This window comes from Haplochromis burtoni, unplaced genomic scaffold (assembly GCF_018398535.1).
Source record: "Haplochromis burtoni strain Fernald_Lab_line unplaced genomic scaffold, NCSU_Asbu1 Contig_839, whole genome shotgun sequence".
Lineage (NCBI taxonomy): Eukaryota > Metazoa > Chordata > Actinopteri > Cichliformes > Cichlidae > Haplochromis > Haplochromis burtoni.
In genome coordinates this window covers 17471-31998 of record NW_024583200.1, presented here as the reverse complement: position 1 = coordinate 31998, position 14528 = coordinate 17471, and the positions used below count along the sequence as shown (strand labels likewise).

At 46.2% G+C, this 14528-nt stretch overlaps 2 protein-coding genes across 4 annotated transcripts; one reads left to right on the top strand and one right to left on the bottom strand.

Annotated features, from left to right (window-relative positions):
• Positions 1 to 4743: 4743 nt before the first annotated feature.
• On the bottom strand, positions 4744 to 6348 carry sdhaf1 (succinate dehydrogenase complex assembly factor 1). Of its 3 annotated transcripts, none has more exons than XM_005950734.3 (2): positions 6201 to 6348; positions 4744 to 5348 (listed from the first exon to the last, which is right to left on the bottom strand). In XM_005950734.3, exon 2 carries the CDS (start codon positions 5176 to 5178, stop codon positions 4930 to 4932), a length of 249 nt encoding a protein of 82 aa, XP_005950796.1. In that variant the 5' UTR covers positions 5179 to 5348; positions 6201 to 6348; the 3' UTR covers positions 4744 to 4929. The 3 variants fall into 3 exon arrangements, with proteins under 3 accessions (XP_005950796.1, XP_005950798.1, XP_005950799.1); XM_005950736.2 differs by having other exon boundaries at positions 6144 to 6332; XM_005950737.3 differs by lacking the exon at positions 6201 to 6348 and adding an exon at positions 5483 to 5851.
• A 129-nt stretch (positions 6349 to 6477) lies between these two features.
• On the top strand, positions 6478 to 14452 carry nudt18 (nudix (nucleoside diphosphate linked moiety X)-type motif 18). Its single transcript, XM_005950739.3, has 7 exons — positions 6478 to 6818; positions 6907 to 7079; positions 7165 to 7275; positions 11747 to 11849; positions 12009 to 12132; positions 13227 to 13351; positions 13627 to 14452. Exons 2-7 carry the CDS (start codon positions 6909 to 6911, stop codon positions 14007 to 14009), a joined length of 1017 nt encoding a protein of 338 aa, XP_005950801.1. The 5' UTR covers positions 6478 to 6818; positions 6907 to 6908; the 3' UTR covers positions 14010 to 14452.
• The last annotated feature ends 76 nt before the right edge of the window (positions 14453 to 14528 follow it).

The window sequence follows — 14528 nt, the reverse complement described above, 5'->3', positions numbered from 1 at the left end:
CTGTAAATGTCCTGGAGGGAGGGGAGAGAGACACCAATGATCCTCTCTGCTAGATTAGATTAGATTAAATTTCATTTAATTTTATTAATCCCTCAGGAGGGTTCCTCCGGGGTTTTCACACAGCTGAATAAACGTCAAACAGAAAATGATTAAACAGAAGTGTGAAACAGTGGCGAGTTTACGTCAGCGCCCGGTTATATTTTAGATAGCAAGGAGCAGACGGCAGTTTCACTCCACCAAGGGAGCTCGTGACGTACTACCCAGCTTTCTTTAGACCACGAAGGGCGGGTCCTCAGATGGAAGCAGCCTCTGAATTTGGACACTCCCGCTGTTTCCAGGCCGGCCAATAATAACGGTGACATGTAACGTATTTTATCCAATAAATAAACCCTGTAAAATGTATTTATTGAGGTTTTCCTGGGAATATCACCAAAATTCGAGCTTTGGAAAACGCCGTATTTCATCCAGTGTCTACCCTCAATTACTGAATAAAAATAATAATTCCCACCACAAACACATGTGCAGGGGACATGGTTGACGCTTCCGGACTGGACAGGTTGAAGTTTAGCTGACGGTGTTTCCCTCCTCTCCGTCCTGAGTGGCGCGATCTGGTTTGATGTTCTCAGGACTTAAAAGCAGTTTTTGTTTATTTTGAGCTTTTTGAGTTTTTGATGTAAAACAGCTAAAAATGAAAATGTCTTAGACTCTTGTAACTGTTAAAGATGAATATTGGCGATATTTAGTTTCGCCAGTAGGTGGCAGTGGCGGCTCAGACAAACGGGTGACCGGCAAAATAATCCCTCACAAAAGTAACGCAGGCCACTTATTGTAATGGCAGCCGTCAGTAAAACAGAACTGTTTTGCTGTGTTTCAGCGCAATAAACCTCCACGTGCACCTGGATGAACCTCGTCTTCCGTCAGTGTGTAACACGTCTTCAAAGTGGGTGACTTCCATCCTTTTTATACAGTCTGTGGTCTGGAAGCAGCCCAGGACATTTTACTCCAACCAGGATTTTAAAATCAGCCCATTCTGCAGAAAGGCTCATAAATAAAGAACCTCGGCAGTAAAAGACGGTCGATGAGTAAACGCTTATTAACCCCGATTCTTTCGTCCCCATGATAGAACAGAGAAAACCGACTCATAGTGTGTTAAAACATTTATATTTCTTTTATTCAATCATCTTCCGGAAGAGAGAGACCCCTGCACAGCCCAAAACGCCAGTTGCAGGATCTCGAACATTAGAATCACAAACTGTGCCTCATGTAGGTTTGATTTCTGTACTTTACACGTCACAGTTTCAAACATTGCTTATATGGCAAAGTTCCTCTTTTCTGTGTCTTATCTATTAATATGGCTGTGCACTAAAACTTCCTGTTGTTCAGTCTGGCTGAGCACTTAGTTTGGGAGTCAAAAGTGGCCTTGCTCTACAAACCTTCATGATTAAAGAACATAAAACAATATAATGAGAAAATAAGGATACTGAGGATATTAGTTACATGACTCTCTGATTGCAGAATGTAAAATTTCCAGATTTCTAAACGTTTGAAACTCATGTACAAAAATCTCAATCAGAACTTTGTGTGCAACAAATTATTCACAGAATAACTCAGAGAATCGGCGCCGTCTCCAGAGCTTTGACTCGAGTGGCGAACAGCAGGACGTTCTTCTCCACCTCTGCGTTGATCTGCGCCTGCGAGGCTCGCGGGTTCTGTCGCAGGAACTGTGCGATGCTCAGGATGCAGTCTCGCTGAGGACACGGAACAGAACGACATGCATCGTGAGGAAATGACACGCGAGCAGAGAGGTGGATGTGATCGGCGCCCCCGCTGTACCTTGTAGGCGTCAACTTTGTCCTGGCCGGTGATCCGATTCAGCAGCTCTCTGCCGACCTGGACGCCCGTCACCGCCGCCAAGATCCTCCGGTCCTCCTCAGTCTGAGAGTTCAACCATCGCAGCAGCGCCACCTGCAGGAAACACGATGAGAACCAATCGCAGAGTTTTTGTCTGTAAACCCAGCAGACATGCCACAGGTGTTTTTATGAACACAAAAAGTGAAAAAGATGAACAGAAACAAGCTGGGGCTCTTTAGATTCTCCCGTAAACTCACTAAACTAGACCAAAGACAGAGCTGATGGAGAAAGACGCAGCATCCCTCTGTGCAGGTGAGCCTCAGCAGCCAATCAGGAGCAGGGACTGAACTTAAAAACGAACTGGATGAAAAACAGGTGGGTGTACAGAGGCTGAGGGCTGGACTGTGGATCAGGAAGTGACTTCAGGTTTAACTGTGGGTATACAAGAGCTGCCGACAGACAGACAGACCTAAAGCGTGTACCTGCTGCCTGTGGGAAAGGAAGAGGGACAGGATAACACCTGAACACCTGCAGGTGTACCTGTGTCTTCAGGAGTATTTGTGGCTGTTTTCCTTTCAGCTGAGTTAGATTTTAATTTGACTCTGCTGATAGTTTGATGTTCCTGTGACCCTGCACCTGTGAAGATTACAAGGTCCATGACATGTCAGGGACCCTCCCACAGGATTTCAAATGTGGGACCAATTGTTCTTGGAGCGGAAGAAGCTTCTCTGATTAAGTCCAGGCGCTTTTCTCTCCAGGCTCCTTAGACTACGATGACTGAAACCTGTAATGATTCCTGAAAAATTAAATTGTTTCTGTTCTTATTAAAAGTCTTTTTGGTCGTTTCGATCGGACCTTCTCAGCCACGTTTAATTTACTGTGACACACGCTGTGATAAAAGTTTACATTTCATTTGTTTCACATCAGATTAAACGGATTTACCTGCTGGAATAACTGCGCGTTGCTCATCTCTCCTGTGTGGTTCACTGACCCGGACATGACCGGAAAACGGCCCCAAAACAGCGAAAAATCCCCAAACTAAGAAAAACGTCCCGAGATTAAACTAAAGCAAACTTCAGCAGCTCCTCTGTGTTCAGCAGCTTTCGCTGAATTTCACATTTATCCACAAATTCGACACGACAGTTTTTGTGGACGTACATGCCCCACTTCCTGTTTACATCACTTCTTCTTCGTCGCTTCAGAAGCAGCTCGGCGGCTCCACAGCGCCGCGTGCGTGAAACAAAACGCTGCTTCCGTCCGCGTGCTGCGCCACAACCGTGTCTCCGCGTGTTTGCCGCAGAGCTCCGACTGAGCGCTGGGTATCGATTCCATTTCTAAAATCGATTCAATTCCGTTTTGACTCAGACAGTCAGAAATATTCTAATTCTGATCAGTTATCAGTTCATCTCCATATTTTTATATCTATGTATAAAACAAAGTTCATCAGAGGCGTGAGCATCACAGCAGAGGCCTTTGTGTCAAAGGAACTGAGGATAAAACAGAAAATCATGAAGCAGATTTTCCTGGCCTGGCGTTTTATAGCAGATAGCTAGACTTGTCGTCAAGACCGAGACCAAAAAGTCTTTAAGCTGCAGCCAGATGCTGCTTCGTTTACGGGTGTCGGGCATATGTGTTTTTGCGATGCACAGCCCTCCTCACCGCTGTCCACTGTCTCACTCACTGAGAGGACAGACGCACGCTCCACGTGACTCTCACCCTCTCTGTTTTTCACACAATGATATTATCCTATATCCTCGCATGTGATTGGCCACAATATGGAGGGATTGGAGCATAGCTGAGCCCCTGTGTGAGAGCTGAGCAGCCAAAGGAAATTAAGTGAGGAGCGGCTCTCGCTCAGTGGGAGTCGAGTCTGATTCACTACAAAGCGCTCTGTAAGCACGGCTCTTAGAGCTGATGCTTTTGAAATGACACATCATCCAACGTTACGGTGTGTGTCATGGAAACTGTTGACTCCAGATCTCCCGACCACTATGTCGATCTGAGACGGGGAGACGGAGACAAGACGGAGACCACGTAAAAGTGGTCTCGAGACATCAAGTCTACAGATAACCTTAAAAAAATACTGCTGTCGATCCAAAACAGAAGAAAACCATGAATCAACATGTGAACATGACCTGATGCTGCTGAAGTGAAGCAGAGCAAAGTTACAGAGGTTTGATTACAGACACAGCTGAGCAATCATTTGTAAAAGTTTACATTTCTTCGGTTTGAACGGCAGAAATGAGGCATTGTTGTCAGAGGCCGACAGCGCTGAACACCGCAGCACTGCTGCGTGATAAGCAGAGAATAATGCAGAAAACAGAGATTTGATGGTAAACTGGTGTCTGAGGACACTGAGAGAGCTGTGCAGGAACTAAAAGCCAAAGTCAGAGCGAGTTCATGACGATGTTTATCAAGCGTGAAGCGTAGTTTGGACCTTCGTTTGCTGCAGGTTCAGTGAATTTTGGTTGGAGAGAGAAAACCTGCAGCATCAGAATCACCCCGTGACGTCGGGTGAACGATCCACACTCTGTGTTTACATGTTTCTGCTCTCATTTACTGTTTCGACTGTTTGCTGGTTGCTGAAATAGTTTTGTGAGATTCTGGCGTTTCTGGCAAAATACATTTATATTTAAAAATCGATTCTAATGAATCGATTTCACTTTATTCAAACTAAAATCGGCGGATTTTTTAAACCCACTCCTGCTCTGGCTCCATTTAAGCTCCTTTAAATAATTTCCTGTGTAAAAACTAAAACACGAGGTTTTCCTCGTTTCAGTTTCCCTGGAAACAAACAAACTTTTTAATTTTCTTTGTAATGCCTGAAAAAAAATAGTCACATCACTCTTCATTTACCCAGAATGCAGTGCAGACGCATGAAAACAATATGAATGATATTTCAGAGGGAGACATGAAGCCTCACAGACACATTTTATTGTTCCAGACAGCAGATAAATTCATTACTGTCAACATTTGTTTCACGGCAGCTTGTGTCGCTGCTGCGACCTTCATAGCCCGTCTCCTGAGCACAATGGCAGCAGTTTGACGGTGCCGGCGTCTTTCGGAGGTCACGCGGTTTCAGCCGTGCTCTTTGGGTTTGGAGAAGGAGCCCAGCTGTTTGGTGTTGGCGTTCCTCAGCTGCTCCAGCTGCCGCTGGCCCCGTCGGTATAAATACTCAATGTGCATCACGTCCGTCTTCTTGATGCGGGAGTTCTCTCGGAACTCGTCGCGGATTCGGGGGAGGAAGCCCGGTTTGTCCTGCCCGGCTCGCAGGAACTGCCGGTACAGAGCGAGGACCTGCTTCTGCAGCTTACTGTGCCGCAACATCAGACCGAGTCAGCAGAGACAAGAGTCCAATCAGAGAGCAGCTATGCACACATGACGCTCCAACACCGGCGTGTCTCCAGCTGCGCTCCCTCACACGCCCACTCTGAACACACCACGAGGCTCAGCTTCACCTGTTTCTTCTCATTCAGGGTCTTAAAGAAGACGTTTGCCTGCAGGAAGAACACAAAGAGAACTGAACAACAAAACAGCGTTCAGGAAGATTCATCGCGTCACGGTCGCTGATTTTATTCTCTCACAGGAGAAAACTGACACATTGAAGACACAACAGAAGGCGTCTGCTCACCTGCAGCTCCATATTTATATCCTGCAAGAACAGCTTTGCATCAATCAAAGTTCAAAATAATCCTTCTTTATCTCACGTTCTCTCTGTCTGCCTCCTAGCATGCCTTCCTCCTCTCCTCCTCGGACTTCGGTCAACAGCAGCACAGTTCCCCCTGAGCCAGACTGAATATAACAAATGTTCTCCTTCTACCTGCTTGTTTTTATTTCGAATGCATTCACTGGAGTTCTAATGAAGGAACACGTGTTTGTGTCTCTCTGTTTCCATTAATGTGGTCTGATCTTTAACTCATGTGTGTTTCATATTCCCGCACAAGCATGAACGTGCACGCGAGCCCCGACTGTGCACACAGGTGCCGACCTGCACGTAAAAGCACGTTTTTGTTTCAGTAAAGATTCTTCCTCCGTCCTTTTTTACCCCGCGCCTCTGCTGATTTTCTCATCACTGATTGTTTTCTGTGATAACTGAGCTCACCCGGCACACGTTATAACAACAACAGCGTTTAGGTGTGTCTCTCACTGAAACACATTTCAGCTAAAATAACATAAATAATTGATCTTTGGATTCTGACTGGATCCTTTGACCCTCCTGAGTAACAGTTTTTACAGTAACACATACAGTAGTATTAGCATTACTTATATTATAGTACTACACGCAGTATTACCGACTGCTGGACCTCAGGATTGATCAGCGAGAGCGATCAGTTCAACTTCCTGTTTACCTGACGGAGTTCCGCTCGGACCGGTTCGGACCGGCTCCGCTGCTTCACCTGTTTGTCCTATTCCACCGTCACAGGTACGTCTCCCGGCTCTCTGTGACCTTATTGCGTTATAACACCGGCCTGAGTCGCAATGACCAGGACAAACTACAAAACACGTGATTTCCGGGTCAGATTTTCACAATAAAGCACGCGCACAGACAAATAAAAGCTAATACCCGTTTTAAGAACGCTGCTCCTGATTGGTTAGAGCTCAGTTACCTTCTGATGTATTCATCTTAATTTGTACCGTCCAAATCGCCCGTGGGGGGTGTTCGAGTGGGTTAAAAGCTCTTACTGCGGCGGCGCGGAACAGGAAGATTAGTAGCACTTCCGGTGTCACCTTCTGGAGTCAAATGTCAAAACAGGCGAGCTGAAGCAGTTGGGCTCGTGCTTTTATCACCGGCATCTGTTTCCGGGGGAAGGCTTCCGTGATTTATGACGCCGGTACCTGCGGAGAAAGTAACGAAGTACTTTTAGTGAACTACAGTTCTCAGGATTCAGATCCGACAGTAAGAGAGGAAGCTCTCCCAGCTTCTGTCACACCTGGTAGAGACCAGAAACACCACACCTGGATCACAGGTGAGCCTCTGCGCGCTTGCAGTCACAGCCTCGAGCTTTGAGGTGTTTTTTTAGCTGATGAAGACGCTCTCTGTTCTTCCTCTTACAGACATGGAGATGACAGCTGAGGAACAGCAGCAGGTGGAGGAGCAGGTGGAGAGGCTGCTGAGTGGGCAGGGGTCAGAGGTCACTGTGTGTGATGTGGGCCTGGAGCAGAGCAAACCCGCCACTCTGAGGAAGAACGTCACCTACATCGTCTGTGCTGTCATCTTCAATGAAAAGGTGAACAGAGGTCACCACAGGTAGCCACTCAGTCTCATCAATACCCTTAAATGATCGATTATTTAATTAATTAACACTCCTTCAGGAGGAGGTGCTGATGGTCCAGGAGGCCAAACCGGACTGTTACAAACAGTGGTATCTTCCTGCTGGGAGGGTGGAGGTGGGAGAGAGCCTGGAGGAGGCAATGAAGAGGGAGGTGAGTGAGGAGGAGCCTGAAGCTGCAGCTCCTCCAGCGTCCAGCAGGGGGAGCAGTGAGTCAGTCCCTCCCATGTTAAAACAAACCTGTTTACAGCCTGATACACAAACAGTTTGGTCTCTGTGGATCATATACTCCTTCATAACAGCTGTACACAGAAGAGCGTTTCTATTACTCACCTGTTCAAATTGTATTAAGGCTTAAAATTTGCATTAATGGGGGCGTGGCCTCTTTGACTGACAGGTAGATGGTGGTACAGGTGGCTGTAGCAGCTAGCTGTGCTAGGCTTCACCTTAACTAATGGGAGTCCCTGAACTGGACCTCTGGACCGTGTTTGTGCTGTCGGAGCCTTTTGGAGCGTTTTAACGACATCATGTGACCAATAATATGCCTGCTGTGATGTCACTGTAGAAACAGAGCATCCGAGGAGGCGGAGCTACAGTTCAGATATTACTGAGCACTGATTAGCAGATATGTGTTTGTGTGATGTTTGCATAAGGTCCGTGAATGCAGCTTCCCAACTTTCTAACCAAGATATGTAGCATTAATTAACTCCTCCCACTTGACCAAATACGATCACTTAAGGTTGAAAAAGTCAAAATACTGAAATAACAGTTTGTTTTTTCATTGGGTAAGCACTGCCCTCCTTGCTTGCCCTGACAAAAACAACACTGCTTTGCAGACATCAGGAGGCGAGGAGGAGGAGTGATCTGGCTTTAACCTCAGTGTTATGTCACCTGTGTGAACATGTTTTTTTTTATTTGTATGTCAATAAAATGTCTGAAAAATCATAATCAGAGACTTTGTGGAGCCCCAGGTGGACATTAGAGGAACTGCAGGTTTTGGGGTTTCAGTGTTTTCTTGTCTTTTTAACTCTTTTATTAAGAAAGTACATAACAGTAGTATGACTCTCTACATTGCTTTTGCTTTCAGATTTGTAAACTTATAGTTGAAAAAAAAACCCCGTAAGAACTTGGGTTGGGGGTAGTGGGGCAGCCAAGTTAGCTTCGCATTATTAGCATGGGTATTTAAATCAGTGCACCAGCATAAAAGTGTCAGGCTTGATAGAAAATCCCACCTCACAGGCTGAAACATATTCTGTAGAAGGTGTCCGTCTGCACTTTGAGAGAGAAAGACAGTTTTTCCATGGTATAGATGTCTTCTACAGAATATATCCAGTCTTCAGTCGTTGGTGGTTCAGGCTTGAACCATCTCCTTGTGAGGGCCTGTTTACTCGCAGCCGGCAGTCCCAGGAATTATGGAAATGGTTAGCACCATCTCCCCCACATCTCCAACAAGTGTCACCAGTTCCCAGATACCTTTTCTGAGCAGTGGGGATGAAGAAGCTCACGATGCTTTTCCAGCAAAATTCACGCCAAAGAACAGTGGTAGTCCACTGTATGCTTATGTGGTCCCAACACTCCTCTGGAATTGTCAGGTTAGCTTTTTTTCCCCACTTCACTTTAACATAAACAGTGCTGTTGTTTTTACACAGGATGCTGTTGTATAATCTGGAAATGATTTTATTGTGTGCTCCAGAATTAGTTAATGATGCAAATGTTTCTACAAATCGTCGATCGTTTAGATTCACTTTCAGGTCTTGATTAAAATAATTTCTGACCTGTAGATATCTGAAGAAATCGTCTGAGTCTAAATCATATTTTCTCCTTAAGGTTTCAAAGCTTTGAAATGCCCCCTTGCGGACAGATGATAATAATTAGTTAGGCCTGTTGGAATCCAGTTCTTGAAGCTCTTATCGCACTGATTCAGGGTAAAGTCTGAGTCATATACGCACTATCTAAAGACTTTAGAGGCATTTCCAAACCACAAATTCTTATTGCTAGTGTTGGTTCATCTGGCAGGTTTGTTTTGTTCTGTAGCTTTGTGTCTGATATTAAAGCTGTAGCTGGTATTACTTTAACATTTGTTCCTTCCAGATCTTTCCATCCCACAGTGTAATCTAAACAACAGAGACATATCAATGGCCTTAACTGAGCTGCACAGTAATACTCTCATAGACTTATGTTATAGAGGGTTTTATATTTAACTCTGGCTTTGTTCCCTTTCCAAATGTATTTTGACAGCAGTCTATCCCACTCCACAAACTGTTTTTGTGGTGTGGGAATCTGTAGCGACCGAAACAAATACAGCATGTTTAATCTAATGGCTTCAATCCTAGAGTGTAGGTCCAATAAAGGGACGGGATTCAGAATCAGAATCAGAATACTTTATTAATCCCGAGGGAAATTAGGGATCCCATCTTTGTATATCAGATTTTATGGATTCATTCACAGGACCATAGTTGGCATCAAACATTTTGGTGACGTCACGATGTATTACCCCCCTACGTACCTAATGCTACCTGCGTCCCATTTCCATTTACAGTGATTCTTCATTTCGATTGGTGGATCGTAGTTTAGAGTTAGTACCTGCGTTTTGTTTACATTAACCTTGTATCCCGAGAAACTCTGAGAGCATTTCCATGATTTTGGGGAGTGCCTGTGTGGGACAGGATGTAGTAGGTCGTCGGTGAACAGTGCTAATGTCTGGTCCCCTCCTGCTGTTCTTACTGTCTCTGCCTGATCCACTGATGGTTCTGTAAACAAGCTGTTTCTGCTGATTAAACGAGCTTCACGGCGTAGCTTTTGCTGGACATGTACTTATTGGCTTCCACTGCCATGTTGTAAATCTTTGTTTATCGGTATATTTCACCTTAGCTAAGCTGGAGGGGATCTGCTGCTCTTTCAGGGTCTCGCACACGTTGGCGTATTCTCTTGGTTTTTTTAGAATCGGGGGGTTAGTCAGGGTCCAAGCTCACTTGGTTGGAGGTAAATCCTCTGTTCTGCCATGCCGTACGAAGCAGAAGTTCCTTTGTTTTGAAGCTGAGGAATTTCACAATAATAGATCGCAGGGGAGCGTCGCCTGGGGGTGGTGCGCCCGTTCAATGCGTACGTCAAGTTCATCTTTGGACGGCCCCAGGCCTTCCAGCGGCAACTTCTCAACAAACTCACTCACTGTTGTAGAGCCCGCGCTGCTGTCTCGGGTACAGCAGAAATGCATTTGTTCTCTCTTCCTGTACGGCTCTGTAGGTCTGTCAGTTTATCCTCCACCTTGTAACAGCAGTCTGGCGAGGAAGGAGCGGCTAACAGGTCCAGCGGGCATGAGGTGTGGAGGTTAGCCGGATAACTCGAAGCCAGTCAGTGAAATTAAACAACAGACCTTTATTCATTGTCAGCAACATAAGACCATACGAGCCAGGTCTCCACGGCTCTACTCTGTCCGTACATACATGTGCGGGGATCGGTAGTCGCCGGCGCCAGGCCGTTACAACGGTGAGGTCTGTCCTGAGAGCAGAACACGAGCAGCATGTAATGGCTGCCACGCTATACTCACACACCCACTAGGAGACTCCCCCAACTACTACAATAGTAGGGCAACCCCCCCTAGTGGTGCGATAACACAATAAGGGTTGTTACAACCTTCACCTGTAGCTTTATTTTTTCAATCATGGCGACCTCGGTGTTCTCGATCCTGCCCTCAGCCTCGTCCAGTCTGGCGCTCACCTTTAGGATTTCTTCCTTGATCCCCCCAGTTGTGCACTGTTTTCTTGGCGAAAGTCTTTTATTTCCTGTAACAGTGTCCAAGTCAGCCATATTTCAGCCGTTGCCTGCTGGGGTTGAATCACAGTGTGCGGCAGCAGGTTTGCAGTGAGAGGAGAAAGGTATCAGCCTGGAAGCTATCATTATTTTCCCACTGTTAAACTACCACTTCATTGCCACCTCCGAGTATTGGTTTGGTGTATTTCGCTCACCCCCTTCTTTATTCACCTCGAGGTGCTGCCATCACAGTGACGTTCAAATCGGAAGTCCGTTTCAGTGTTTTCTTTCATTAAAGATGATATTTGGGAGATGACATGAAGCTTTATGGAACTTAAATTAAATGTGTAGTTTTTTAAAGGCCATCATTAGAAGGGACTGCACATTGATGAGTTTCCAGGTTGCTCTGATTTCTGCTGCAGTATTTAAAGCTGCCCTGTGTTGAGCAGCAGCTTTGTGAGATGTTTGCTTCAGCTATAAATTCAGTGTCACACTTTTCCTGCTATCCGTGTCGGATCACAGGCGCAGCAGTCCGAGCCGGCCTGCACAGAACTTCGTGCTTTCCATCCCAGACTCGGCTCAGGAGGACGTAATGCTGTGAAAGGATCTCCGTCCTCTCTGTGATCACCACCCTGCTACAAACAGCAGTCTTGCTTATTGCTGCTCCTCTGACTGAAGAGCGAGCTGCTTGGTTGGTCTTTAGAAGAAGTGTTGAGCGATGCATCAAACGCACCTCTTTGTGTGAGGGTACTCGGAAAAAAAGCTGATGAGCAGCGCTGGGATGTCTTTGATCTTGGTTTCAGGTTTTGTTGAACCAGCTCTGCAGAGAAAGCCTGGCTTTGTCTTCCATCAGCTGCGGTTCTCTTTGTCTGCAGGTGAAGGAGGAGGCGGGGTTTGAAAGTGAGCCAGTCACCTTGCTGCTCATCCAGGAGCAGGGACCTCAGTGGATCCGTTTCATCTTCCTGGCCAAGGTCACAGGTCAGAGGTCACACACTTTATTAGTGTTGAAGGGTAACCTTTTTACTCCGAGCCCCTGAACGCATCGTTAGCTTTGTCTGGTTTGAGGAAGCTGGGTGAATATGTGTATCACATGAAGGGCAGCAGAGTTTAAGGAGCGTGTCTCTCCTCTTCTGTCAGGGGGAAGTTTAAAGAGTCTGTCAGCAGCAGATCAGGAGTCTCTTCAGGCCTCGTGGTGGGACAGACAGTCAGAGCTCCAACTCAGAGGGCGGGACATCCTCCGCCTCATCGAATCCGGACTGAAGTATGTAAACTCAGCGAAACACACCACAGAGTTGAGTTTAGTTACCGATTAACCTGCAGCATCACTTTAAATTCACATCAGTTTTATTTATGGAGTACCAGTGCACTTAAAAGATAGTGTCTGTCTCCTGAATCCAAACTGGAAGCTGGTTCCACAGAAGAGGGGCCTGAAAACTGAAGGCTCTGCCTCCCATTCTACTTTTAAATACTCTAGGAACAACAAGTAGGCCTGCAGAGCGAGAGCGAAGTGCTCTAATAGGGTGATATGGTACTACAAGGTCATTAAGATAAGATGGGGCCTGATTATTTAAGACCTTGTATGTGAGGAGCAGGATTTTGAATTCTGGATTTAACAGGAAGCCAAAACAGGAGAAATCTGCTCTCTCTTTCTAGTCCCTGTCAGGACTCTTGCTGCAGCATTTTGGATCAGCTGAAGGCTTTTCAGGGAGTTTTTAGGACTTCCTGATAATAATGAATTACAGTCGTCCAGCCTGGAAGTAATAAATGCATGAACTAGTTTTTCAGCGTCACTCTGAGACAGGATATTTCTAACTTTAGAGATGTTGCACAAATGGAAGAATGCAGTCTTACATATTTGTTTAATATGTGCGTTGAAGGACATGTCCTGGTCAAACATGACTCCAAGGTTCCTCACAGCGTTACTGGAGGCCAAGGTAATGCCATCCAGAGTAAGAATCTGCTTAGATACCATATTTCTAAGCTTTTCAGGGCCGAGTACAATAACCTCAGTTTGATCTGAATTAAGAAGCAGAAAGTTAGCGGCCATCCAGGTCTTTATGTCTTTAAGACATTCCTGCAGTTTAACTCATTGGTGTGTGTTATCTGTCTTCATGGACAGATAGAGCTGGGTGTCATCTGCATAGCAGTGTAAATGTATGCTATGTCTTCTAATGATGCTGCCTAAGGGAAGCATGTATAATGTAAACAGAATTGGTCCTAGCACTGAACCCTGTGGAACTCCATAATTAACCTCAGTGTGTTTAAAAACGTCCTTTATCTGAGTTGTTCAGCCTCTTTTTGATCTGTACAATGTTGACGTGGCGACTCCTGACTTTCCTGCCGTGCTGCCTTCAGATACCGTCTGAGTCCCTGCCATCCTGTCACGCTACCCTTAGACCTGAGCTGCCGTCACGTGGTGCAGAGACTCATGTTGGTCTTCGTCGGTGCTGAGGAGCACATCTGGGTTCTGCTCATCAGAGGTACCAAACTCACTCGTTAGCACTGACAGAAAACTTCACGCACTCTACAGTTTGGCTTTTTTCCTGAAAACACGGCCGAGTTAAAGTGTTTTAAGTGTGACATCTTCCTAAATAACCTGTAATTAAGTAGGACCCTGAGCCTCAGTAACAGACTGAACTAAATTAAATAATGCAATATATTAGAAAGTTACAAATATAAGAAACAGCCCTAATATATACAAATACCTCAACGATAAATATCCAGAATATTACAGACGTGATTTTTTTGCTGGCAGCCCCGGAGCCCCACCTCCCAACAGCGGCGGCGGTGAGGACCCACGCGGTGACCTGGGCGGCCAACATGGTGGTGCAGGAAGCCATGCAGTCGGCTTACTACGACCATGATGTCAACACGCTGGGCGTGCTCAGTCTGCAGCACAACGGCCGACAGAATGGCAAGACGGACGGCGTGTGCTTCAACACACTGGTGGCGCTGACGCCTGACCACGTCCAGCGCGATGAGGACGGGCGCAAGGTGGAGTGGACACCGACGGGGCAGCCTCCGCGTGTGGAGCACCCTCGCTACGTCTGGCATGAAGTCCAGAAACAAACGCTGAGGGAGAAACTGCTGGAGAAAACCAGAAACGCCGCCCTGGTACCGATCCACAGCCTGTACTGACCGCCGGCGCCGGGCGTACAGGGACGACACCAACTGTACTCTTTGACAAGAACGAGAAGTTTTAGGTTTTATTCTGAAAGGCAATCTATGCCAGTAACTGCAGCAATAAAATGAAAAATAATGACTGTCAGGGAATCACTCCGACCGCCCCCACACTGGAGCTCCCGGGGTCGTCGGGGGCGGTCCAGGGTGGGGGGAGGGACCTCAGAGCCTTACTGGTCCTCTATCATGTAGATTACGAGTTACTGATTTGTTGTGAAATTCTGTCTTCAGCTGATTAAGGACATGTCCAGCATCGCTCACTGACCTGTGGAGAAGCTGATCATCTGCTCTTGCTCTTGACGAAGGCGGTCGCACTTTTCTCCTCCTCCTCTCCCTCAGCTTCCCTGCTTAATCTCTTGTGTCCTTGTCTAGTCTCGTGTTTTTTGTATTACTTTTCCCTGAACACTCTCTCACAGTCTGTTCTCTAAAACCTAAAAGAGGAATTATGGATTTGATCAACTGGTCTCTGAATGCAAT